Genomic DNA, 22,271 nt, shown 5'->3' with positions numbered 1-22,271 from the left:
AGTAAAGTGCTGAAATTTACTTCTCCCAGTTCCGGTGCCTGGCATTCCAGGGGCTCACCAGCCAGAGCTGCCCATGCCACACAGGGCTTAGATCCTTCAGCAGCAAAGGGGTTTATTTCCTTGATTTTGAAGCCGGGATTTGCAGCCTGTGACAAGGAAGTAGGGGAAAGAGGTGGCCTGAGCCAGTGGGCAGGGAACAGGTCTGGGATTCAGGACATCTGGGTTCTGGTTCTGCCACTGATGGGCTGGGTGACCTGGAAATCATCTCCCCCTCTGGGCTGCTAGCCTGCAGTCTGTCTGTCCAGGTGGAGGGTGAGCGGAGCTTTTAGGGGCAGTGGCTGGCTCCCCTCTGCCTGCAGCGCCCGGCACGATGGAGCCTCGGAGGTGCCGCATGACAGACAATTAATAATAAAGTGTCGGAAATGAAGCAATTGTGGAATCCGGCACAAACCTGGCCAGGAGGGAAATGTGTGAAGACAAACAAATGCCTCTCTCTCTCTCCTGTCCTGCAGGGGAAAGCGCCTGTGGGAGCCGCAGTGGGATGTGGGGAAAGGAGCATCCATGTGACCTGCTGCAAAACAGAGACCATCCCTGTTTTCCACATGAGGAAACTGAGGCATGATTCACCTGAGGCACAGCAGGGAAGGGGGACCCTGGCTCCCAGGCTTGTGCTCAGGCCATCAGCTGCTCTCCGCCAGGGCCCAGAGCGGGGTGCTCAGGGGGAGCTTAGGATGTGGGGCCAGGAGGGTGGTCAGCATGCCCAGCAGCTAGCCCCACAGGCAGCCCGGCTGGGGTCATGGCTCCTGGCACAGAGGGGAAGCTGAGCCAGGCCCTCAGGGATCCACCCCAAGGTGCGCCCCCTGGGGTGGGGGGAAGGGTAGAATTGTGTGAACCAGGCGCCCCTTTCTGGGTACAGAGCAGCGCGCGCGGCCCCCCGCCGGTGAACGCGCCACGGGAGCGCGCAGGGAAGGGGCGGGGCGGGCCCGGGAGCGCGCAAGGGGGCGGAGCTCGGCGCTGGGCTCGGGGGCTGGCGGATCCGGCTCGGTTCCATTCATCGGGGCGCGCTGGGCTCCGCGGAGGACGCGGGGATTTAGCGCCGCAGCAGGGGCAGGATGGCTGCTCGGCTGGCCGCGCTCCTGCCTCTGCTCCCGCTGCTGCTCCTCAGCCAGGGGCCGGCGAGGACCGTCTGCAACCGGCACGCGGTGCACTGGAACAGCTCCAACGCGCAGTGAGTCCCGGGGCCCGGGCTGGGGCGCACGGGGGGCGCAGGAAGGAGGACGTTGCTGGGGGCCGGGATCCACGCACTAGGGGGCTGGGGGAGGGGGGGCGCACGCATCTGGGGAGCGGCAGTTGGGCACGCCGGGGAGGGCTCCAGGACCCCCCCCCCCGTGGAGCTGGCAGCAGGATGTGTGTAGTGGGGGGGACGCGTCGGGCTTGGAGGAAGCGCTTCTCCGTGCGGGCCGGGGGGAGCCTCGGGGGGTCCCGGGCCGCCCCCTGCCTCTGGCTGGCCCCTGCCCTGTCCTCCCTCCCCCCGTGAAGGGGCCGGAGCCCGGGGTCCTGGGGGCGCCAGGGGCCGGGTCAGGGCGGGGGCCTGAGGCTTTGCGCGGAGAGGCAGGGGGCGGCCCTGCAGCGCCGGGCACGGTGAATGGCGCGTCCAGCGCCGGGGCGAGCGGTGCACAAGCCCCCGCCAAGGCTATGGCGCGTGCCCCCCCCCGGGCCGCGGCGTTCTGCCCATTGCAGGGGCTGAACTGTCCGGGCAGGGCCGTGGAGAGCCGGGGCTGGTCTGGGGCGCCCCCAACGGGCGGGTGGAGGAGCCCTGGCGGCGCCCGTGGGTTTAGCCGCTGCCTGTTCTCCTCGGCGGGGGCGGGGTGTTTATTGCAAGCGGAAGGTGCCTGGGGAGCAGGTGCCAGAGGGCCCCGAGCATCCACAGGGTCTGTCGCCTGGGCGGTGTCTGGATCTCGCGCGGGGGGACGGTCACCAAACGGCCTCTCTTCCCATGGGTGAGCTGGGGCTGGGCTCGCTGGCTCCGGTCCTGCTGGGTGGACCTGTCCTCAGCCATTCCCCTGGGCGGGGGGGGGGGTGCGCTGGGAGAGAGTCCAGGGTGCGGGGGGGGTCCCCTGGGCGGGGGGGGGTGCGCTGGGAGAGAGCCCAGGGTGCGGGGGGGGTCCCCTGGGCTGGAGGGGTGCGCTGGGAGAGAGCCCATGGCGCGGAGGGGGTCCCCTGTGCTGGAGGGGTGTGCTGGGAGAGAGCCCAGGACGGGGGGGGGTCCCCGGGCTGGGCTGTCACTGAGTCCTACGTAGGGTGGATGGCTCTGTCTGAACATGCCCTGGGAGGCTGGGTGCAAGCCGGGTGTGTCAAAGCCACGCGCCAGCCCACGCCTGCCTAGGGGAGCCACTGGGCCCGTGTGTCTGGCCGTCTGCCCCCCGGTGTGCACAGACAGACGGCGTCTCGCTCCCTGACTGTCTGGGGCAGGTGCAGGGGGCGACACCCACAGGCTGCAGGGGAGGTTGGCAGGGGAAGGGGTTGGGGTGCCCATCGGCTGTTTGCCCTGCAGGCTGGGCAGGGCACTGGAGGGGTCCTGGCCCCCATGGGGCTGCTGGCGTGGCCCCCCGGCAGCATAGGCGAGTCGACACGGGCGAGACCCTGGGAGTGAGCTGTCCGCAGATACAGGCTGATAGAATGGGGCCCGGGCAGGCTGGGGGGCCACCCCCACTCTCAGCTGCTGCCTCCCTCTGCCCTGCACGGGTGACTTTAGGCTCTGGATTCCTGGGGCCCAGCTGCCCTGTCCTGCGGCTCTGTGGGGCAGGGCACAGGCGGCTGGAGGGGTCACACAGCCAGCGCTTCAGACCAGTCAATAAGATTTGTAAGTGAAGATCTGACGATTGCTGGCGTGTTCGGAGCTGCTGTGAGTAGAGCTGCAGGGAGCCCAGCCGATCGATCGATGGCTGGGAGTGAAGCAACCCCCCCGCGTTGTTCACTCCCTGTTGTTCGGGGCTGGAGGCAGCTGGCAGGTTGCAGCCGGGAAAGCCCAGGTCACTGCACTGCCATGGTAGAACCAGTGGCTAGTCCAGGCTGCAGTGGTGCAGGGATGGGCAGCACAGCGTGGGCTTTGCCAGAGGTGTGAAATGTGCACAGGATGCTGGGCATGTGGGGGTGTCCCACCAGCCAGGCCTGGGGAAGGGGGTGTCTGCCCCAGGGCTGGAGGTGCACAAACACAGCCACCTTTCCCTGCACTGGGGGGAGGAACGGGACACTGTCTCTTAGCGAAACGCAGCCTGCTCCACCCCGGTTCCGTTTGCAGGGAGAATCGACAATGAACGGGGGAGGGCTCCAGGTCCATCTTTCTGCTGTGCCGGTTCGGGTGGGTGCCCCCCGTCTGTCTGGCACTGCCCTGCTCTCCGTGTCTCTTTGTCCGAGGAGGGAGCGTTCCCCGGGTAGCGCCTTCCCTTCCCATTCAGATTGTGTTGTGAGGCGGAAGCGCAGGCCCCATAAATTGTGCGTGTGTGTGAGACGTGCGGAGCCGAGGAGCAGCACAATGGCGAAGTGACTGGCTAACCCCGGCACGAGCGCCTTTCAGAGGGACCTTCCTGCTAGCCCCTGCCTTAGCCAGGCCTCGGTGACCCAGCCCCAGGGCACCTGCCAGGGCCCAGGGCACCCAGCACCAGATTTCCCAGCTCTGCCCGTCCAGTGTTCCTGGAATTTCCCTTGTTAGCACTGGTGTGACAGGCTAAGCCTGGTGCATCCTCGGTGGGGCTATGCCCCCAGGGTTCTCCCCACTCGTGAGCTGCCCGGGTCGGAGGAATCTGGGCTGTCCACCTCAGTGATAAAATGCCTTCCAGGAGAGACAGCGCTGGCCCTTCTGCCCCTCTGAGCCCCAGGGGAGAGGGGAGGGAGGAACCCCAAAGTGAGCCGGTCAGCCCCTCTTTCAATGCGTGCACCTCACAGGGCCCAGCGTGAGACATGACAGGAGCTGGCTCCCAGGCAGGGGTGGCTGCAGCAGTCCTGTTCCTGGACGCGCTGAAGCACCGATATTTATGGCCAGGCAGTGCCGCAGGTCGGACTCGGTTACAACCGTGTGGCAAAGCATCAGGATTAGAGAGAAATGACGGAGGGCGTTCGATTCTCTGCCTGCATTGCCCCAGCTGGTGCCTGTCCTCTCCCTGCCTGGGCAGGTGGGTTTGGATTGTCTGTCTCGACCCTCCCCGGGCAGAGGCCTGTGTGGGGCTGGCGCAGTGCTGGGCAGGAGTGGCTGTGACTGCAACGCAGAACGAGCCTGGAAGCTTTGGGGCTGCTCGTGTGGAGGGGCGGCCTCGCGGGAGAGGGGGGATATGGGCTGCACCCCCACTCCCTAGCCATCATGCGGGTTCCTGCCCTGTTGACTCTGCTGGGGGTTGAACCCCTCATGTGGGGTGGAGTTGGCTTCTGGGGGCTTCTCCTTTTGCAGCATTTCTGGGGTCCCTGGTGCGGAGCAGTGGGGGAGGAGCTGTGCATCATGCAGTGGCTGGGTTGGACCCGGCTCTGCCGGGGGGGATGTACATGGGGAGAGGGGTGCGGCTGCCTGGGGGCTCCATCTCTGGCCAAGGCAGGTGTATGCTCTCAGGGGCAGTGGCCAGGGCCAGATGGGGGGTAAATGCAGCTGAACCCTGTGAGTGGCCTGACCATGGGGGGCTCAATCCCAGTGCAGGGAGCAGACTGGCACCAGATGGAGCTGGATGAACTGGAGAGTGCAGTGGGAGCCCCGGGGGCTAAAGGAGCTGAGCCCCAGCCCGCCGAGGGGGGCAGCCCATGCTAGACACATACTGGAGTGGGGGGATTCCAGCCACTGGGGGGCTGGGCCAGGGGAGGAATCTCTTAGGGGGTGGAAACCCCAGCGCTGTGGGTGGGGGCTGAGCTGGGGGAGTGGGTTCCCAGGAGTTGGGATGGGGGGAGGCGGGCTCTGGCACATAGTCTCTTGCCCAAGTGGTCATCTATTGCGGCCCCCAGCACTGAGCAGTGCTCCTGAAACCTGGAGCATCCCTGGAAGGGCTTTGTCTGGGGGGGGCGGAGGGAGTCCCCCGGCCTCCCAGCCTTCATGCCTGATGCCTGCCCTGCTCCTCCCTGGCATTGTAACAGCCCGTCCCAGATCTTCAGGCTGCTCTCATCCCCCACCCCCCGGCCTGAATGTGTCCCTTTCTCTTGTCGGGGGCCCCAGGCCATTGGGCCCATCTTTCGGCCTCCCCCTCCCGGCCACAGGGCGACGCGGGTCTGTTGTGTACAGGTGTGTGTGGGAGCGGGGTGTGGTGCTGTCATAGGCAGGGCAATGGGGCAAAGGTAGCCATTGGGGGCGGGCCTGTGGGGTTCTGGGAAGGAGACAAGCTGTGCTGCCAGAAGGAGGAGGAGGGCACTGCCCCAGCAGGCTGGGGGGCTGCCCTAGCTCGGAGTACATGGCACGTCCTGAGCCAAGCGGCTTCCCGCAGGTGCATCTGGGTCAGCTGAGTCCCTGTCTCACGTCCCCTGGCTCCTGCCCCAGCAGCCATTGGGACAGGCCCCTCCCCTGGGTGCAGCCCCTGCCTGCCCCATGCTTGCTTGGGGGGTTGCTGTGGGGCTCTGCCAGCCCCGCCCCTGCCCTGCAGTGGGGGCACAGGCAGCCTGCGGCCAAGGCAGTGTCCTGGAGCGGGTGCTGTGCGGGACTGGGGGCCCCTTTGCTCCAGGGCTCCTGAGAGCAGGGCTGGGCCAGCCCCAGAACCAGGCTTTGGTCTCCCTTCTTCTCATCTGAGTTGCCAGATGTGGCTGCATCCGCCCCATAGGCAGGGCTCGGGGTGTCGTTGGGCAGCCCATCTGCACCCCCCCAATATTTCCATCATTTCACCCCCTGGGGAGCTGTCTGGGGGGAGGGTAACCAAGCTCACCCTGAACAGTCACTCGGGGGGAGGCCTGGGGCAGCCAGGGACTGTCCCATCTCCCTGTGCGGCGGGGTCCCTGGAACTCCCCCCCCCCCCAACCAGCTGCGTGGAGCCCCTGGACAGCAAAGCAGCCCCTCCTGCCCGTGTCTGTCAATCTGGGCCATTCGCACCCCTGCAGTGACCCCTCCCCCCCACGTCTGCATGGTGCTCTGGGCAGATGCCCTGTGTGCCGGGGTGCGTAGGGGGAGGCTGGCAGCTCACCCTGTGTGGCAAGTGTTGATCCCACCACCCTGAGGCCCAGCGTGAGAGCTAGGTGGGGGGGAATCCAGCTGCGCTGTGCGGGGGGGGGAGCGGGACAAGGACAGGTGCAGGGCTTGGGGCGCAGACACAGGGAGGGGGATGGGAGGAGCCCAGTGACCCTGGGCGTCCAAGTGTGTGGTGGCTTGAACTGAGTGGGGGGCTGGTTGTGGAGCCCCCAAGGGCGGGGGATGGCTTGGGCCTTGTGTGCAGCCCCCCAGCAGCCGTTCAAGGCAGCTTGTCTCTGGCTGGTTCTGTGCTGAAGGCAGTGGGAGCGAATGAGGGAGACCCAGAGAGCCCTTGAGAGCAGCAGCCTCTCCCTGTGCTGGGGGTCAGAGGGGGCTGCTCTCTCTGCTGGCCCCCTGGCAGCGCTGTGCCCACTGGGGGGCAAGGGGGCTCCTCTAATTGGAAGTGGAGCTCTTGGGTCAGACTGGTGACTTGGGAGCCAGGACTCCTGGGTTCTGTCCCCAGCTTGGAGAGGGGCATGGGGTCTGGGGTCCAGGGAAGCTGCAAAGCAGGCAGAGGCTCCAGTGCGAGGCCCCAGCAGACAGCCTGGAGACTGCCCAGCAGTGGAGGGCTGGCTCCGGAGCCAGGGAAAGGCCAAAAAGCGGATCCCTTCCCAGTAGAGGGGCGCAGCACAGGCAGGCAGCCAGGGTTACCGGCACAGTGGCTGGCTGTGTGCCCTGCATTGCAGTGACCCCTGGGGTCCTAGGGGGAACTAGGGGTGCCAGGGGGCTGACGCACCATCTGGATGGAGTGAGAGAACCTCTGCTCCTTCCTGGGCACCAGTCTGCCCTGTACTCCAGGCCCAGCCCCAGCCCCAGCCCCGCAGATCACTGCCCTGTGCAGCACTGGGGGGGTGGGGACGGCTGTGGGTGGAGCTCCTGGCTACTCCAGGGTTAGCCTTTCCCAGTGGGGGGCATTGTGGGGAGTTGGGTGGGGGTGCTGGCTGTGGGGGCAGCTGTGAGGCGAGGGCCTGCTGGGGAGCAATCTCCTGACTGTGGGGTGGTTGTTCCCAGCAGCGGGTCCTGTGGGTCGTCTCCAGCGGGGGAGGGAAGGGCTGTGGGGCACTGGCTGTGGGTCGTGCTCCAGCAGGGCAGGGAAGGGCTATGGGGCACGCTCCAGCGGGAGTGGGGGGCTGTGGGGTGCGCTCCAGCGGGCAGAGGAGGGCTATGAGAGGCACTCCAGTGGGGGGAGCTGTGGGGCGCTGGCTGTGGGGGGTGCTCCAATGAGGGGGGGGGCTGTGGGGTGCTGCTGTGCAGCCCCAGGCAGGGGAGGGTGATGTGTTCCACTTTACAGCCTGTAATTACCTTGCCTGGCCTGGCTGCGCAGCCCATCCCTGGGATCCCACACACGGTGGGTGTGGCTCGGTCCTTGACTCAGGGCAGCTCCAACATGGAGCCAGGCGCCTTCCCTCCCTGGGCTCCCACAGCTCGGAGGGGATTGAACGGTGCTTGGCCAGCTGGGCAACTCTGAGCCACCTTGTGCTGACATCCCTGTGGGGCACAGAGCCCTTCCTATAGCAGCCTGAGTGCTCCCATCTGTGGCCGGATCCAGGGGCCTGGCAGGTGGGAGTGGGGTGTGCTGGGTGCCAGGCTGTGGGAGGAGCTGGTGCCCGTGGGGTTAAGGGTGTTCACCGAAAGTGCCCAGTGAGTCACGGCGTGTTTGCAGGGCTTGGTGGGGGGACGAGGGTGCTGCTGCATGGCAGGGGGTGGGGTCCGAGACCAGGCCAGGCTGCAGGCTGATGACCCCTGGGGTTGAGGGCAGCCTATGCTAGGGGCTGGTGGGTAGGGGCCCGTGCAGCTGGTGGGGAGGGGACTGGTGTGTCACCTGGGAGGGATGTCCTTGCCTCGTGTGAACAGTGGCAGGGTGCAGTGGGCATGGGACAGGCTGTGAGAGGGTGCACAGTGCCAGGGTGCCATAAGCATGGGGCACATGATGCCAGGGTGCCATGGAGACAGATTGCAAAGGGGGCACATGGTGCAGGAGCCCATGGTCATGGGGCAGGTTGCTAGGGGGCCTGCAGTGCCAGGGTGCTGTAGGCACGGGATGGGTTGCAAAGGGGACACATGGTGCCATGAGCAGGTTACGAGGAGGCATGCAGTGCTAGGGTGCCATGGACAAGGGGCAGGTTACAAGGGGGCATGCGGTGCCAGATGCCATGGACAAAGGGCAGGTTGCCAGTGGGCGAGTGGTGCCAGGGGCAAGGGGTGGGTTGCAAGGGGGTGTGCGGTGCCGGGGTGAATCCACTTGCTCCTGTCCTGGCCGGTAATTGAGTCGCTGCTTGTGGATTGATCGTTTAATTAAAACCCAATTAAAAAGCTCATTGATCTTGTTAGCGAAGCCAGGAAGGTTTGGGCTTTACCAGAGATTAAAAGGATTGTGGGGCCGCGGGGGTGGAGGCGCAGGGAGCTGGGGGAGCCGAGCCCAGGCACTGTGGGTGGGTGGTGCCGCTCTCTTCACACCCAGCACCTCGGCCAAGTGTCGGGGAAGCCTGGGATGTGCGGGGAGAGGCCCCTGGCGTGGCTGTTCACAGTGCGTGTTGGTGCTGCATACTGTGTGTGACTTGCAGATGGGCCAGGAATGTGTCCGTGTGCACGGCTCTGCGGTGACAACGCGTGTTGCATGCACAGCGTGTCTGGAGCACCGTGTGCGCACGTGGGCTCTGTCTGCCCCTGGGTGTGTGGCTGGAGGGTGTCTGGGGGGGCTGCGCCCTCAGCAAGGGGGGCTGCTGCTGGAGACTCTCTGGGCTGTACTCCCTGGTGGTGGGTGGGTGTCTGGCAGCGGGTCTGTGCTGCTGGCTTTACCTGGCCCCGCCAGTCGATGCGGCTTTGCCTCTGGCTGCTGCAGGACATGGCTGAAAGGGGCACATAAATCAGTGGCACTTTTTTGTTCCCCAGCCAATCGCTGAGCCCTGGCTGCACCGAAAGGGCCCAGCATCCGGAGCCAGACAAAGGGGCGGTTTGGCTGGGGAGGGGTTGCGCAGTGTCTCCGAGGGGCCTGAGCTGGGCCCTGTGGTAGGGGGGTGCCTGGGGTCTCCTGGCTCTCTGTGCTGCCCAGGCCCCCTCCTGGCTGTGCCACTGCTGCTTGGCTTCAGAGAGTAGCCGCCCCCAGTGCATGGTGCTGGCCCAGCGGAGTGGCCCAGCTGCTGGGAGCGCTGCACTGCACCATGCGTTCGCCAGTGTGTAGTCATCAGCCTGCATTTATTGCAGAGATGGGAGCAGAGCAGCCGCCAGGCTGGGCTTGCCAGGTAGCCAGTGTCCTGCCAGTGCTGGGCCCAGGTAGTGCTCCGGAGAGTCCACTGGGTTTGTCCATCTGTCCAGGATGACGGAAGGTGCCGCTGCCTTGCAAAGCTCTGTTCCAGAAATGCAGCCGTGCAGAAGTGATGCAGCCCATTCCGCTCCTGCGCTTAACCCTTCGGGAGCCACGATCTGGAGCTGGCAGAGCCCACGCGCTGCTTGCAGCCGGGGCATCCTGGAGACTGTCGGCCAAGGTCAATCATGGCCTGGGGGGCAGGTCCTGGAACAGCAGCCACGGTTTGTGCAGCGCCTGGGGCTGCCTGCCCGCAGGGTGGGGGATCCAGTGTAGGAAGGGGCCGGGGCACCCCTTTCCTGCCAGGAGCTGGAGCAGGATGGGGCTGAAAGCGGAGCCTGTGGATGGTGCCTTCTCAGATTGGGGCACCCTGGGCCCGTGTGCCCTCAGCTGCCAGGGCTGGGCCAGGCTCTTGCTGAGTGTGTCTGTCTGCCTGTCCCAGGCGCTCTCCGGTCGTGCTGTGGGTATAAAGCCGGGAGGGCAAGTAGGGAGCCGTGAACCATGGTGGGAAGTGGCCTAGTCATTCCGGCTTCCTGCCCACTCACCTGCTGGGGCTCAGGGCGATGGACCCGTGCGGGTGGGAGCGGGGAGAGTCCCCGGTGGGACCTGTGATTCCAGGGACATAGGGCTGTGGAGTTGGCTGCTGGGTGTGGAGCCCTGCTGCGGCTGCTGGGTTAATGCGGGCAGACGGTGGCTGGGGCAGCAGCAGCTTCTTCTCAGCTTCTGTGCAACATGCCCAGGCTGCATCGCCGAATTTGGGCTGCTGGTCGGCTGATGAGCTTGCCCGGGCCTGGTGCTGGCGGGGAGCTTAGTGTGACCCATTCAGCCAAAAGACTGACTAGAGCATGGGGCAGGACCCCTGGCTGCTGGGGGAGATCCTGGCTAGTGCAGCCCCAACCACTCCCAGCAGGGGGCGCTGTGGGAACGGCGGGGGGGAAGTGCTGGCTGCAGGGGGAGAACCCGGCTGCCCCGGCCACTCCCAGCAGGGGGTGCTGTGGGGAACGGCGGGGGGAAGTGCTGGCTGCAGGGGGAGAACTCGGCTGCCCTGGCCACTCCCAGCAGGGGGTGCTGTGGGGGGCGGGGGGGAGAGGTGAGTGCTGGCTGCAGGGGAAGAACTCAGCTTCCCTGGTCACTCCCAGCAGGGGGCGCAGGGTGGGGGGGGAAGTGCTGGCTGCAGGGGGAGATCCCGGCTGCCCCAGCCACTCCCAGCAGGGGGTGCTGTGGGGAACGGCGGGCTGGAAGTGCTGGCTGCAGGGGGAGAACCCGGCTGCCCCGGGCACTCCCAGTAGGGGGTGCTGTGGGGGGGGAGAGGTGAGTGCTGGCTGCAGGGGGAGAACTCAGCTTCCCTGGTCACTCCCGGCAGGGGGCGCAGGGTGGGGGGGGAAGTGCTGGCTGCAGGGGGAGATCCCGGCTGCCCCAGCCACTCCCAGCAGGGGGTGCTGTGGGGAACGGCGGGGGGGAAGTGCTGGCTGCAGGGGGAGAACCCGGCTGCCCCGGGCACTCCCAGTAGGGGGCGCTGTGGGGAACGGCGGGGGGGAAGTGCTGGCTACAAGGGGAGAACCCGGCTGCCCCGGGCACTCCCAGTAGGGGGCGCTGTGGGGGGGAGAGGTGAGTGCTGGCTGCAGGGGGAGAACTCAGCTTCCCTGGTCACTCCCGGCAGGGGGCGCAGGGTGGGGGGGGAAGTGCTGGCTGCAGGCGGAGATCCCGGCTGCCCCAGCCACTCCCAGCAGGGGGCGCTGTGGGGGGCAAGGGGAGCTCCCGGTGCCTCCATCATGTACAGGAGCTCTCACTCTTGCTGCCCCATTGAATGCCTGCGGATTCTCCCCAGCCCTGCGAGGGGCTTGCCCACAGGGTGCCAGGGCCCTTGGAAGCTGCCTGGCCTCGCCCCCAGTGCACCAGTGGAACACCAGCCTATCGCTCCAGCAGCCTTAGCTGGAGGCAGATGGCACCTGGGAAATGCCCCCGCCCCCTCCCCATCCAGGGACCGTGGCCTCCCTGCAAGGTTGGCAGAGGGCTCCTTAACAGGGCTGTTTATCAGGAGCTGGCTCTAATGGGCCTCTGGGGGAGGGCTGCTCTCCTGGGGGTTGGGCCCAGCTCTAGGGCAGAGCATGGCAGGCTGAGCTGCCATGCTCCCCAGGGCAGCCCAAGCAGGGCCTGGAGCAGATGGAGGCTGTTATTCCTGCCCTTGGTGGCTCCGTCCTGGGCTGTGGGGCCCTGGGGGCTTGTTCTGTGGCTGGGCCTGGGCAGGGGCCCTGGGATCTGGGGGCCACCAGCCAAGATGTGCAGTGAAACCTGCAGGGGAGGTGGTGGGGGAGTGGGGCTCCGTGAGCCGGGTGGTGGCAGCCCAAGGGGCTGATCCAGCTGGACCCCCAGCTGGTCAGTTGGACTGACGCTCTCCTGCCTGCCGCCCCGGGTCCCACGCAGAGTTAATTACACATTTCTCTCAGGGCTTGGGGCTGTTTCTTTAATAACGAGCCTTTTTCTCGTTTCACGCTACATCAAAGGCAGCACATGAAAGGTCTCTGGCTCCACGCTGGAGCGTCACCTTGCTGGCGCTGGGGGAGGAATTACCCATCAGCGCCAGGCCTGGCTTCGGGCCCTCATTCAGTGGGGATTGGCAGAGCTGTAGGGGCAGCGCGCAGGCGGGGCTGTGGGGTCTCTGCACCGTGTGGCATTCGCAGGGCCAGGTCCTGCTCCTGCTGCCCAGCCACCCCCTGGTCCCTGTTGCTTCACTAGGGACTACCCTGCCACTGGGCCAGATGGGGTTGCACAGGGTGAGTCGAAGCCCCACCGGTCCCACCAATGCCTGCAGGCCCCCTCCCTGATAACCGCTGCCTGCCTCTGTGCCCTCATCCGTGGGGGTGGGGGAATCTGCCTGAGCCCCAGAGGGGAGCACCCAGGGTAACCAAGCACTGCCATGGGTGATAGGAGAGACAGATGATCGATGATTGCGGGGCGGTTGCTTGGGAAGTTGGAGCGGGGAAAACTGGGTCACTGTGTCTCCCCGGAGCTCCGGTGTGTCTGGGGCAGGGCACCCATCCAGCGATGTCGGCATGAATCTGTCTTCCACAGGCCATGGCTTGCTGCTGAGCACACAGGACTCCTGGGTTCTCCTAACACCTCCTGTGCTGGGGGAATGTTCACCATCTGCCCCCTTGCATCAGTAGTGGCTTGGGGCCCACATGAGATCCAAGGTCAGGGAGGGGATCCAGCCTGGTGCCTGTCTTGGGGTCTCATGTCCCAGCTCCCGGCGAGGCCGCTCCATAGAATCTAGTACGCTGTGCTTGGGGAGGCAGAGACGAGCAGGGAGTACAGGGCCCAGAGCCATCCGTTTGGCACTTGGCATTGCTGCTCAGAGAGACTCTCTTCCTCACTCCCTTCACGGGCTCAGGGAGGTAAGAACGGCCATCCTGGGTCCAGCTAACCCAGGCTTCTGTCTGTGACACCGGACGGTGCCAGATGGTTCCCAGGGAATGAACAGAACAGGGCGTTATCCAGTGATCCACCCCCTGTCGTCCAGTCCCAGGCAATCAAGTTGAGGGGGACACAGAGCATGGAGGTGCATTCCTGACCATCCTGGCTAACGACCATTGATGGACCTGTCCTCCAGGAACTTATCCAGTCTTTTCCGAACCCACTTGTACTTTTGGCCTGAACAACATCCCCTGGCAATGAGTTCCACAGGTGTGTTGCGTGAAGTACTTCCTTGTGTTTTAAACCTGCTGCCTGTTAATTTCATTGGGTGGCCCCTGGTTCTTGTGTTCTGTGAAGGGGTAAATAACACTTCCCTCTTGGCTTTCCCCACACTGTTTGTGATTTACAGCCCTCTGTCATATCCCCCGGAGTCAGCTCTTTTCCAACCTGAACAGTCCCAGATTTAATCTCTGCCCTAACCCTAACCCGTTCCATCCCCCTGATGGTTTTTGTGGCCCTTCTCTGCACCTTTTCCAATCTTAATGCATCGTTCTGTGGTGGGACGTGCCTTCTGGGGTCCAGGCGGGCTTGGCCTGGGTGTTCTTGGGAGGGGGGGAGCTGGTGGTATGAGGTGAGGCCCTGCCCTGACATCCATTGCAGAGCGCCAGACCCTAGCACTGTGGTACAGGGCCAACAAGCAGCGGAGAGGGCAGCAGGGTGGGTTACTGGGAGAAAGAGGGCAGCTTGGCTCCATTCGGCCTGGGGATTGAGGGGGGTCAGGGCGGTTCTGCCAGAGGTCTGCTGGGGGAGGGCAGAGGAAAGAACACGAGGGGTGTTTGGGAGCCACTGCCCCTGTGCCAGCTGTGCATGGGGTATGGAGGTTCGGCCTCCTTTGTTTGAGCTCCCAGGGTCAGTGTCCATGTCCCTGTTGCTGGCTGAGCTGTATGGAGGGTTCTCCCCGTCCCCCCGTGGGGCACAGGGGCTGGTATAAGCATGGAAGCCCTGCGTGCTGCTGGGCTTGGTGCCCTGCCTGCAGCCAGCCTGCGCCTCCAGATGGCAGGCCTGGGCTGCGGGAGGGGCTGGATGTCTGATGCTTTGGCCACCCAGGCTGAGCAAAGCAGGGCAGAGCGGAGCTGGAGGTTGGGGAATGGGGAGCCCTAGCCCTGGCCCTGCATGGCCCCGCGGGGGATGCATTATGGCTCCCGGGGGGAAGCAGGAGGGTGGAGGGGGAGGCTTGCAGGGACCTGAGCATAGACAGATTGACAGCTCTGGTGTCCCACTCTGCTCAGCACGCCCAGGGAGCAGCAGGAGCAGGGAATGGAGAGGGGACGCAGTGGGTGAACCCAAGGTAGGGCTTTGACTTGCCCCTCCCACACCCCACCTGGCAGCACCCCCAGGAAAAGCTAGCCTGGCCCCCTGCTTGCATGTGCAGAGCACGGACACACGGCCAGACGCTGGCCGGCCAGACACCCTGGCTTGTGCCCAGCACTGCCTAGAATATTCCGGTTCCTTTCCGGCCACCTCGCTAGCGGGGCAACGGAGACAGAGTGGGATGTGCTGTGATACGAGCCGGGGCTGGAGGGATCCCGCGCCAGGGAGATGAAGAACTCGGAAGCTGTGCTGAACTAGACACCGGCTTGGGCTGATAGTCAGAGTCCCTGCAAGCTAGGAGGGGGCTGGGGCAGGCTGGGATAAGACACAATTCTGGCAGTACTAGGGGGCATGGCCAGGGGGGATGCGAAGGGGAGTGCGTGGGGGTTGTGCCAGTGTCTCCTAGCCTGGCCAGCAATCCAAGCCCTGGAGCAGAGCTTTGCAGACTCAGTCTTCTCTAACCTTCTTGCCCCATTTCTGGCAGGCCCTACTCTCAGCTGGGCTGGGTAGTGCCCCAGCATGTGCCAGCCTGGAGGAGCAGATTGCTGGGTGTTGGGGGGTCAATGCCTGTCAGAGAGCTGTGGTGCCGGGAGGGTGGATTTGAAGTTCCATTGCAGGCCCAGCTCTGTCTGGGCCTTGGGTGCAGCTGGAACAGAGGGGGAAGGGATTGAGTGGGTGGGGGCCGGAACAGGGGGAGCCCAGCAGCAAACGCTCCGGGATCCCCCGATGGGCCCCAGGGCGGTCAGGCCATGGTGTAAATGGACCAGCCCTAGGCCCCATGGGCTGAGCTCCCAGGCTTCTGCTGGGACTCTGGGGTTCCACCTGTCTGGCCCCGCTCAGCCCAGCACTGGGAGCAGCGGGCAGGATCGTGGCCTGGGCCTGAAGCCGGGGCTCCGGTCTGCGTGCGGAGCTGGCACTTTGCGTTGCCCATTCTCCGTGCAGCGCAGGAGCGTGTGTCGGCTGGGAGGATTATCACAGGCCGGGGTTTCTGTCGGGCCAGATTAGGAGCGTTGGAGTCTCTCCTGAGTGGATCTGAGGGGATTGCTGCCGTAATCGATGTAAATGAGGCTCCCGCAGGGCCACCCTTTACGGGATTAACGCAGTAACGGGATTAGCTGGAACAGGGTGAAAAATCCTTTGAGCCACCGTGTGTGGCAGGGCTGCGGACCCCCTCCTCCGTGCAGCGCTGCGCTCCAGAGCGGGGGCTGGCAGCTGGGGTCTGCCCCCCACTCCTCGCCAGCTCCCTGGGGAGGGGGCAGGAGAGCTCCAGGGTGTGCCCGTTGGGCTAACGTCACTTTGTTATGCCCCCTGCTTTGCATTTGATTCTGTTCGGCAGCAATGCAAGCCCCCCCCCCCCCGGCCTGTCTCCTGGCTACAGCAGTTAGCACGAGGCCTGTACGGCCCAACAGACACCCCGCGTACTGCGAGACTGGAACAGAGGGTGTAATTACTCTCGCATCCAGAGACTGCGCTCCGGGGTAAATGGAGGGGGTAGGTGCAGGGCTGTGGGCAGTGGGGCCCGCTGGGGGTCATTGGAGGATGCTGTGAGCTGGATGGACCAGCGGCATGTGCCGGTGGGGGGCTCCCATCTCACCCGCTCTTTCAGCTCATAGTTTGAAGGTGCTATTGGTCCCCCCAGCCTGCACCGCTGCCTCTCCCGACCCCTGGGGTGCCAGGACTCCCTCCTCGGCCATGCCGCCCGGTGGGGAGGGGGGGGCATCCCTGTGCGGTGAGTGCAGGGTGGGGTTGCTGTGACCTGGGGAGCTGCAGGTGGCAGCCTGTGTCCCAGAAATAGAGGGGACCTGGGCGAGGGGTGGGTGGATGCTCAGTGGGGGGTGCTATTGAGGAAGGAGCTGTAGGGGAGGGATGCTGCTCCTGTGGGGTGTGGGGCTGTGAGCCCCATGGGTGGGGGAGCTCTGTGCAGCCATAGGGTTGGCAGGAGTGGCCTATTGCTCTGCCCTGTGGCAAATGCCCACCCATCGCACCCGTTTGCAACGGGGTCGCTGCTGGTGCCCGGGGCAGCCCACTGCCAGCTTCTTCCCGCCCCCGCTGCATGGCCTCTGACTGGGGCAGGCTGCACAGGGCTGTTGCTGGCTCTGGGCCCTGCCCCACACACAGCGAGAGCTTGGGGGGATCCGGCCCACACCGGGCCTTGGGGTGGCAGTGTTGATGGCAGAGGCCAGGTGTGGACTGGACTGGAGCCCCCATCCCCTCCCCACACCAGCGCCTCCTTCTGGGAGAGGCTGGGTCCCTCGTTCGCTGTGTCGCGGGAGGTGGGGGGTGTAAAATAGCCAGAGCCCTGGCTGGTGGAGGTGGCCGCTGGGAGGGTCTGTGCTAAGGACTGGGGGGGTCTGGGAGCTCATGGTATTGGAGGAGGGGATCAGTTCTGGCACCAGTGCCCAGCGTCGCTCTGTGACCTGTGGTGCAGCTCTGGGGGAGCCTCCCACTGAGACCCCATTACTGCAGTGCGGGCACCACGGAGGCAGCCCCTGTAGGTTGGGGGGGAGCTGTGTGTGGATTCGCCTGGGGGAGCTGCCTGGCAGCTGCTTTAGTGCAGGGAGAGCCTTACCGAGACCTCGGTCTTCAGTTGATGCAGGGGGGCAGGGAAGTGTCCCTCGATTCTGACCCCCAGGCCCCTGCTCCCCCTGACAGCTCTGCCTGCGCCCCTCAGGTCGGACCCACAGCCCCTCTTCTGAGTCACTGCTCAGACGGATCATGGTGGTTTTGATGCTGATTGAGAGTCAGTGCCTGGTGTCTGAGCCTCCGGGGGGGGTCCCAACTCCATGAATGTGAGGAATCTAGTGGCAGCTGGGAAAATGGCTCCCAGCAGGCCCCTCCTTCTCCACTCTGCCCTGTGCCCAGGCCCTGACAGGGGAAAGGGCGAAGCCCCTGGCCTGGGAGAAGCCCCTGGGGCCTTGTACAAAGCCAGAGGTCTGGGCAGCTGCAGTTCCCAGCTGGGTCCCTGCCCCCGTCTGAGGTCTGTCTGGGAGGGGGTGGTTTGTACAGGCTGGTGGTTGGGCACAGGAATGTGGGTGTGAATCCCTTCCCTGCAGGTGTGGGGCGGGGTGGGGGTAGCATGGCAGGGTGGGGGCCCTGGGTGGGTCCTGCCTGCCCCCTGACACACTCTCTCTCCCCCTAGCCTGCACCGAGAGGGCTACACGGTGCAGGTGAACGTCAACGACTACTTGGATATCTACTGCCCGCACTACAACGACTCGGTGCCCGTGCACAGGATGGAGCAGTACGTGCTCTACATGGTGAATGCAGAGGGCTACCGTACCTGCAACGCCAGCCAGGGCTTCAAGCGCTGGGAGTGCAACCGGCCCCACGCGCCCCACAGCCCCATCAAGTTCTCAGAGAAGTTCCAGCGGTACAGCGCCTTCTCACTGGGCTACGAGTTCCACGCCGGCCACGAGTACTACTACATCTGTATGTAGGGGCCTGGGGGGCAAGCAGGGGGTGCGAGGGGGCAGGAAAGCCAAGGGGGGCCAGCAGGGGGTGCTGAGGGGCAGTGGGGCCAAGGGGGGGTCTGATGGGGAGCGGGTGCAGCACCACCCCAGGAAGCGGTGCAGGGAGCAGCCTGGGGCATTGCACGGGGAAGGAGAGTTGGCTGGGAAGCCCCCTCCCCTGGGCAGAGATGCCCCTTGCTCAGCTCTGCCAGGCTTGTGCACTAAGCCGGGGGCAGCTGTAAGACCGGAGCTGCCTCTGCAAAGCAATGGGTTCTGAATTTTATTCAGGGCACCAGGGGGCGGGGGACAGGTCCTGCAGGGAGGGGGGGCAAATCTGCAGCTGCGGTGTGGCCCTATGGCACTCCAGCAGCCTCCCTAAAGCCATGCTGGGCTCCCCCTAGGGGCAGCAGCCCCCTGTCCTGGCTGAGGGGGGCATGGGGGCAGGTGTGATCTCAGGGCTCTCTCATTCTCTTGCAGCAACCCCAACGCACAATCACCGCCGGGCCTGTCTAAAGATGAAGGTGTTTGTGTGCTGCACCTCCAGTGAGTACAGCTTTGCACATGCGTGTGTAAATGCCCGGGGGGACTGGGGCAGGTGAAGGGGCTCTTGGGAGGGGGTATCAGGAGTGGGGGCGGCCCCAGGGGCACCGGCTCCCCTGGCTCATCAGTGCTGGGGGTTGGCCCCTGAAAGCTCTCGGGGTGTCCCCTTGGCTGTGACTCTTCTCTCCTGCCTGCAGCCTCGCACTCCGGGGAGAAGTCGGTGCCTACTCTCCCGCAGTTCACCATGGGGCCTGAGGTGAAGATTGAGGACTTGGGTGAGTGCAGGGCACCAGTACAGCGTGGGGCAGTGCCCCCCACAGCCAGCACTCCCGCCCCACCCCCCACAGCGCCCCCTGCTGGGAGAGGCTGGGGTTGGACTAGCCGGCAACTCCCCCCCTTGCACCCCACAGCGCCCCCTGCTGGGAGAGGCTGGGGTTGGACTAGCCGGGAACTCTCCCCCCCCATGCTCCATCTTGCACCCCACAGCGCCCCCTGCTGGGAGAGGCTGGGGTTGGACTAGCCGGGAACTCTCCCCCCCCATGCTCCATCTTGCACCCCACAGCGCCCCCTGCTGGGAGAGGCTGGGGTTGGACTAGCCGGGAACTCTCCCCCCCCCGTGCTCCATCTTGCACCCCACAGCGCCCCCTGCTGGGAGAGGCTGGGGTTGGAATAGCCAGAAGATACCACCCCATCCTCTCTCTGCCCCCCCCCGACACACACCCACCATGTCTGAGCAGCACAAATGCCCCTGAACTCCCTTGCACGGTCCCGGGCCCGGTGGAAACTCGTCCACGCTGGGAGCTTGGCTCTGCATCCTGCCACCCCTGCTCACTCACTCTCGCTGTCTCCACAGATAACTTTAACCCTGAGAACCCCAAGCTGGAGAAAAGCATCAGCGGCACCAGCCCCAAGCGGGAACACTTGCCACTGGCCGTGGCCGCTGCGTTTTTCCTAATGTCGCTCTTGGCCTCCTAGCCTGGCATCAGCTGGCCGGGGGGGCCTGGGCACGGCTCTGCACAGCAGCTGCCCCCGTCCCCGGCGCTGGGACTTTGTCAGCGGCTGTTTGGAAAAGACAGAAGGGGGCAAGACGGGGGAAGCCAGGCCCTCACCGCCCTGACACGGAACTGCAAGGCCCTGCTCTCTGCACTGCTGCAGCCAGAGACCCACTTGAGCCCCCCCCACCGTAGGGGGGGGCAGCAGGGCGCTGGAGGGACGTAGACTGGCCTGGGAGCTGCTGCGTGAGGACAAGGAGGGAGTTTGCCCTGTCCTCTCACTCACCTGAGCACGGGATCTGCCCCCGGACTCCAGCCACTGTCTCCTGTGGGGACTCGACTCAGCCCTTCTGGGAGTGGGGCATCCTGCGTGGCGAACCTCTGTGTCACAGCCCCCACCGCGTCCTGGCTGCCTCCTGCCCACATGGCAAATGCACGGGGCGTCTGTATCCGTCCCATCGCCTGGTGGCTCCACGTGGCTGGGCCGGGGCTCTGTGGTGGTTCGGGATACCCAGGATGCGGGCTCCCTCCAGACGCTTGGCTGGGTCCATGTAGCCTGCAGTGGAGGAACAGTGCCAGCCTGAGTGCGTGTGCTGTGGGGGGCAGGGCTCCCCAGGCCTGGGGGCTGTACATACCTATGTAGAGATCTATACATCCTGTACAGAGAGTGGCTATCGAGATAGATCTGTCTATCAGGCCCCTAGGCAGCAGCGCGGGCCCCGGACCGACCTGTACATAGTCAGAAAGTGTTGGATTCTCCTCGTCTTCTGTGAAGACCCAACCTATGCAAACGCACAGACACTTTTTGGGGGACAAAAAAGCAACTTTCCCTTTTTTCAAGTGCTTTGGCTGGTGATTTTCATATTCTGCTCTTAGTCTATAAAAAATAAAAGGATTAAAAAAACCACCCCTGGACTGCTTGGATTGGGGCCACAGGGTCCGGTGCCCTCAGGTGCAGCTGGCAGAGGCCTTTGACAAGCACTGCCAACTTCCTGGAACCAAGGCAGGCCCGCCCCTCCCTTCCCTGCTGGGCCCTCCCACCGTTACAGCTCCCCTGGTGCACTTGTGTGTGACAGCCCTGTGCACGTGTCATCCCAGTGCCTCTGCCAGGCCCGCCCAGCTTGCGTGGGGCTCAGTGCTGGGTCTGGCCCTGGCATCCCAGGATCTGGATGCCCTGAAATCTGAATGGGTCCAGGAGGTGCTATTACCCGCCCCCGGCCCTCTGGGGGCTCTTGCTGGCTGTGTTCCCTGGCCCCCACCAGGGGAAGTGGGTTCAGTCCAGGGCAGGCCCCTCCCTGTGCAAACAGCAGCTCCAAGGGCTGCCCACCTGCTTTGTCGGTGCACAAAGGGGCCATTCATGCCCCTGTGCTCGGCGCCAGGTGCCTGGGGCTGGCTGGCAGCAGGAGGTGACTCAGCTGCCCTGGTACCTGCTCTGCTCCTTGGGGGGTGGGGGGGGGGGTCTGCTCTAGCTCCAGCTCCCTGACCCTCTTGGCTCCTCTCTGGTGTCTCTAGGCCTGGAGGAGGCAGGAGTGGGGGCTCCCCTGGACTCCTGTGGGCTGGGGCGGGACTGGCTCATGGAGAGAGTGGGCTTGGGGCAGGACACCTAGACAAGCACCGAGGGTCTCCTGTCACAGGGACCTGGTTATTCCCAGCCCAGAGTCCAGCAGGGGAGCACCAGCCTCAGGTAGCACTGGGGGAGCAGGGAAGGTGGGGCTGGCCCTCCTGGTAATGGGGCTCCAGCACTGCAAGGGGGGAGTGAGGTGGGGAGGCATTGGGTGGGGGCTGGGAAGGTGACCCCTGGCACCTCCATTGGGCCTTTGCTTCATCCTCATTGCCCCAGATCCTGACATGTGGCAGGGGTGCTGGCTGGTCCCAGGGAACAGCAGCCTGGGTGGGACTGGTCTCTGGCATTCAGTCCCCAGAGGCAGGGCTCCCTTACCCATGTGGCTGGTGGCAGGCCCGGTGCCATGCAGGTGTGCGGGGGGCTGGGGCCAAGGCAGGGCCCCACCTGGGTGACGTGTTGCTCCCCCCCGAGCAGGTGGGAGGAGAGGTGCAAAGCCAGCAAGGGGGCAGCGGAGTCCCATGGCAAACACAGCGGGCAGAGCAGAGTGTGGGCAGGAGCCCTGGTTAGCCCCGGGTACGTAGGTGCTGGGACTGGGGGACTGCACCCCTGGCTTGAAGCGGTTCCCATCGTATCAGCGGCTCTCAGCATCCCCACTTGGGTATGTCTGTGTATGGGACTCATCTGTCTCTGCGCATGAGCATATATGTTGTCACGCAGACGAGCATGCGTGTGATTGCATGTCCCTGCACAGGACCCCTGCTCTCCCTCCCCAACCCCCTCCAGTGACCCCAGGCCTGGCAGAGGTGGGAGATGTCCCCTTGGTGTAAGAGCTGGCACCTGGGGGTGCTGGGTAAGTGGCTCCCCCATCCCAGAGGGGCTCGGCCCAGCTGGGGTTGAGAGGATGCACCAGGTGGCTCCTCCCGCTGTGCTTGGGGCCCGGGTGCTGGCAGTGCTCATGGCAGAGGTGCCCACTGTACCAGCTGCAGCTGCAGCTGCATGTCCACTGTACCTGGCACCCCTGGCTGAGTTCCATGGGGAATCCCAACTCTCCAGCCAGCCACCCCTGTGCTGGCCACACTGCCTGTCTGGGGGGGGTCTGTTGAGCTGTGGGAGGATCCTGCTCCTCCCTGCCCTCTGGGCAGCATCATCCCCCGTCCCCAGGTTTTCCCCACTTTCCTGCTAGCACAGCACCCCCTGCTTTCAGGGGACCTATGAGTAAGTTGCTCAACCTGCCCAGGGCTCCCTATTTTGGGGATGGGGGGGCAGGGAGTGGATCTGGGTTTGTAGTTTGCAACCCAGCTCCCTCTTTGCCCTGCTAGTGTGTGTGTGGTGGGGGGGGGGGGGGGGGCCAGGACGGGGGAGCTGTCACACACCTCCCCTTCAGAGTGGCTTGGGCAGGAAGGGGATTGGGCCAGGCCCTATGCCCCCGGGTCCCTGCTGCCCCAGATGG

At 65.0% G+C, this 22,271-nt stretch overlaps 1 protein-coding gene and 1 long non-coding RNA gene across 2 annotated transcripts; one reads left to right on the top strand and one right to left on the bottom strand.

Moving 5' to 3' along the window:
* Window positions 1-1,071: 1,071 nt before the first annotated feature.
* On the top strand, window positions 1,072-19,550 carry EFNA3 (ephrin A3). Its single transcript, XM_030542115.1, has 5 exons — window positions 1,072-1,228; window positions 17,416-17,705; window positions 18,203-18,268; window positions 18,463-18,540; window positions 19,119-19,550. The coding sequence occupies exons 1-5, from the start codon at window positions 1,113-1,115 to the stop codon at window positions 19,238-19,240; spliced, it is 672 nt and encodes a 223-aa protein (XP_030397975.1). The 5' UTR covers window positions 1,072-1,112; the 3' UTR covers window positions 19,241-19,550.
* On the bottom strand, window positions 9,364-19,630 carry LOC115639408. Its single transcript, XR_003997659.1, has 2 exons — window positions 19,544-19,630; window positions 9,364-9,949 (listed from the first exon to the last, which is right to left on the bottom strand). It is a non-coding gene; the product is annotated as an uncharacterized LOC115639408 (long non-coding RNA).
* Window positions 19,631-22,271: the final 2,641 nt, after the last annotated feature.

Source organism: Gopherus evgoodei, chromosome 24, assembly GCF_007399415.2.
Source record: "Gopherus evgoodei ecotype Sinaloan lineage chromosome 24, rGopEvg1_v1.p, whole genome shotgun sequence".
NCBI classification, from domain to species: domain Eukaryota; kingdom Metazoa; phylum Chordata; order Testudines; family Testudinidae; genus Gopherus; species Gopherus evgoodei.
Note: the sequence above shows the minus strand (reverse complement) of the source record. Positions and strands in the feature narration are given on the sequence as shown.